The 3,116-nt window shown below is 40.3% G+C and overlaps 1 protein-coding gene across 1 annotated transcript in view; it reads left to right on the forward strand.

Annotated features, from left to right (window-relative positions):
- Positions 1-2,773, forward strand: part of LOC128689476 (esterase E4-like) — a 62,742-nt gene extending 59,969 nt beyond the window's left edge. The window contains exons 10-11 of the mRNA XM_053777814.2: positions 759-954; positions 1,294-2,773. Of these exons, the coding sequence (XP_053633789.2) occupies positions 759-954; positions 1,294-1,507 (410 nt within the window). The 3' untranslated portion in view covers positions 1,508-2,773. The remainder of the gene's footprint in view (positions 1-758; positions 955-1,293) is intronic.
- Positions 2,774-3,116: the final 343 nt, after the last annotated feature.

Raw genomic sequence — 3,116 nt, forward strand, 5'->3', positions numbered from 1 at the left:
CGGTTCCAGTCTTTTCGATCCATCTGGAGGAGTGTTCACCAGTGCTGAGGAAAGTTTGGAGGGCTTCTGTGCAGGGGTTTGAATGAGCTTGCCTGAGCATATTAACCCCAATTAGGATATTTCTTTCAGTAACACGATCTCTGATGCTTGGAATATCAAGTTCTTTTTGCATATTTAAAATTTTGGCAGTACGAGGGCATCCTAGGATGATCCTCATTGCTTCGTTCTGCAGTTTTTCCAGCCCTCCAAGCTTCCAGTCAGACACAAGAGCAAGTAGTGGCGCAGCATAATCAACCAATGATCTAATATAAGCAAGATACATCATTTTCACAATTTTAACATTAGCACCATACCTGGGGTGAAGCCCTGCCACAACTCTAAGTGCTCTTAGTCGTTCTTTGTATTGGCGACAAAGTCTTGTTACAACAGGTCCAAGTAGTGGAACCTCAAAGCCTAGATACCTGTATCTGCTTACATATTCTAGAAGAGACCCATCATGCAATTGGATCTGACGAACTGTGCCTCTCTGTCGAGGAGGACGCCTATTGAGTATCTTTGTTTTATCAGTAGAGATTATCAACCCCAGGTCCTGACACGAGGCTAGTACATGATTAAGAATGTTTTGGGTGTTGGAGAATCCGGTGGTGTGAATCATTATATCATCAGCAAAACTAATCACATAATTATGGGGCTGACTTTATATACAATATAAGGAGTGAAGAGAAGCAAATAATATTTGTGTTGGCGTGAGCATACAGGTGGAGGACTGTCCAACCCGAGGTTCCAGAACACACGGGGCGCCCATGGCTGGGGTGTGAGTTTCCTTGATGAGCTGCTCTACCTCTTTCCCTCCAGCAAACTCGACATTCTTTATAAGCAAGACTTTAATTCTGACTCCTCCTCCCGGGTCTCCACGCACATGATCATGCTCTGGACCAACTTTATCAAGGGCAGGTCAGTAGTTGCTTAAGAATGTCTTATCTCTTAAAACCATAGCCAAACCTTGGGAGAATCTATGATGCAGTCTCTTATGTTTAAAGTTATATAAATAATTTTATGTGGTAGTTTAGCACGAGTAGGTGTGCATGAGTACATGATGTATCCATACAATGGACAGTACATCATGGTAAAGTACTGTAATGTTAAACTAAAGCACAATGTGTGTTTGCAAACTACACATACCTCTTCACCATTATCAAATTACGAAACCTAGACGTAGTTTAGCCCCATTTCTTATCTGTTGGTTACTGAATTTTTCCAGCCCTGATTCTCCGTAATTTTTATATTTGACAGTGACCCAACGCCGCTGTTGGAAGGATGGCCTGAGGATGTTTCTCCATGGGGAGCATGGTGGGAGCCCTATATTCCTGGCTCTTTCTACTACCTCCAGATCGACCCAGAAATGGAAAGTAAAGATGGCCCACTAAAGGAGGAGCAAATGGTCTTCTGGAGTGATCTCCCTCTGTTTGAAAATCGTGACCACAATGTTCTAAAGGACGAACTGTGAAATAGTCCACAGAGTTAAGAAGAAAAATCATATTTATTATAAATTCTGAACATAGGCCTACCTCGTGGGTAGTGTACTTGTGGTTTTTGTAAGTGGCCGTTTTATTAGGTACACCTGCTCAATATAAATATCTGATCGGCCAATCACGTGGCAGCACCTCAGAGCCAAAAAAGCATGTAGACATGGTTAAGAGGTTCAGTTGTTCAGACCGAACATAGAATGGGAAAGAAAAGTGATCTACGTGATTTTGATCGTAGAATGATTATCTGTGCTAGACGGGGTGGCTTGATTATCTCAGAAACTGCTGATCTGAGATTTTCAGTCTAGAGTGATAATGGCGTGAAAAACACTAATACATCCAATGAGCAGCAGTTGTTGGTGATAACACCTTGATAATGAAAAGTGTCAGAGGAGAATGGTCAGGCTGGTTCAAGCTGACAGTAGCTCAGATAATCATACGTTACATCAGTGGTAAACATTAAAGTGTCTCCAAAAACACAACACGGCGAACATTGAAGTGGCAGAGTGAAGTAGCAGAATACCACACCGGGTTCTACTCTTGTCACCTAAGAAGAGGAAACTGAGGCTACAGTCGGCACGGGCTCACCAAAACGGGGACAAGATGAAATTTAGACACACATGCACCATGTTGTACATGTGTTTAATTCTCATCAAAACTGAACAGTTGAAGATGAAAAAAACAACGCCCGGTCTAACGAATCAACTCGTGATTTCTGCTGCTACATGCAGATGATAGGGTCAAAATTTGGTGTAAACCTTTGAGATGTGGTGGAACAGGAGGTTTGCAGCATGAATGTGCAGCCGACATCTGCGGAAGCTGTGTGATGCTGTCATGTCAAAATGGACCAGGATTTCTTAAGAATGTTTCTAACACCTCTCTGATCGCGGGTTCTATCCCCGCCCGTGGTATGGTTTAATCAGACTGTTCTGGGGAGTACCTAATAAAGTGGCCAATGAGTGTATAAGTGTTTGTACCTTTTGATTTCTTTAAATATACATACATTTAATATAATCTAAATCTGCTAACGATACGCATTCACAAAATATGTACGAAATCTGTGTGGGTTATTCGTTGGTTTAGTTTATTATAACAAAAGAAAAGGCACAATACCGAACTAATGGGTTCAAGAATTGGACCACAAAGTTTTAATAGCTAAACAAGTTACACTGGTAATGAATTATTAACATTTGGTTACAATCGTAATGAGTTATTTATGAAGACGTGAATTAAGTCACAAAAATATAATGTAGCTTAAATGTGGTTCTTTATTATTTATATTACCCTATATTTGAGCAAAGTATGGCTGAATTTAAAAAAGTTTAAATGGTTATTAGTCATTTACAACAAGCAAGTCAAAGTATTTTTCCAGAAATGTTGTTTTAATGTCACTTGAATAAAACACTTTGACATTTCTTGAACATTTGTGAGCGAGTTGTCTCTGAATTTATTAATTTTATCACATTCCAGTACATAATGACGCAAAGTGTGGCAATAGTCTATTTGGCAAAGTTGACATTTAGTTATGTCTACATCAGCTGGTGATGCTAACGTAAACTTCCAGAGATAACTGTAACCCAGCCACAGCCG

The sequence above is a fragment of the Cherax quadricarinatus genome, chromosome 18 (assembly GCF_038502225.1).
Source record: "Cherax quadricarinatus isolate ZL_2023a chromosome 18, ASM3850222v1, whole genome shotgun sequence".
Taxonomy (NCBI): Eukaryota; Metazoa; Arthropoda; class Malacostraca; order Decapoda; family Parastacidae; genus Cherax; species Cherax quadricarinatus.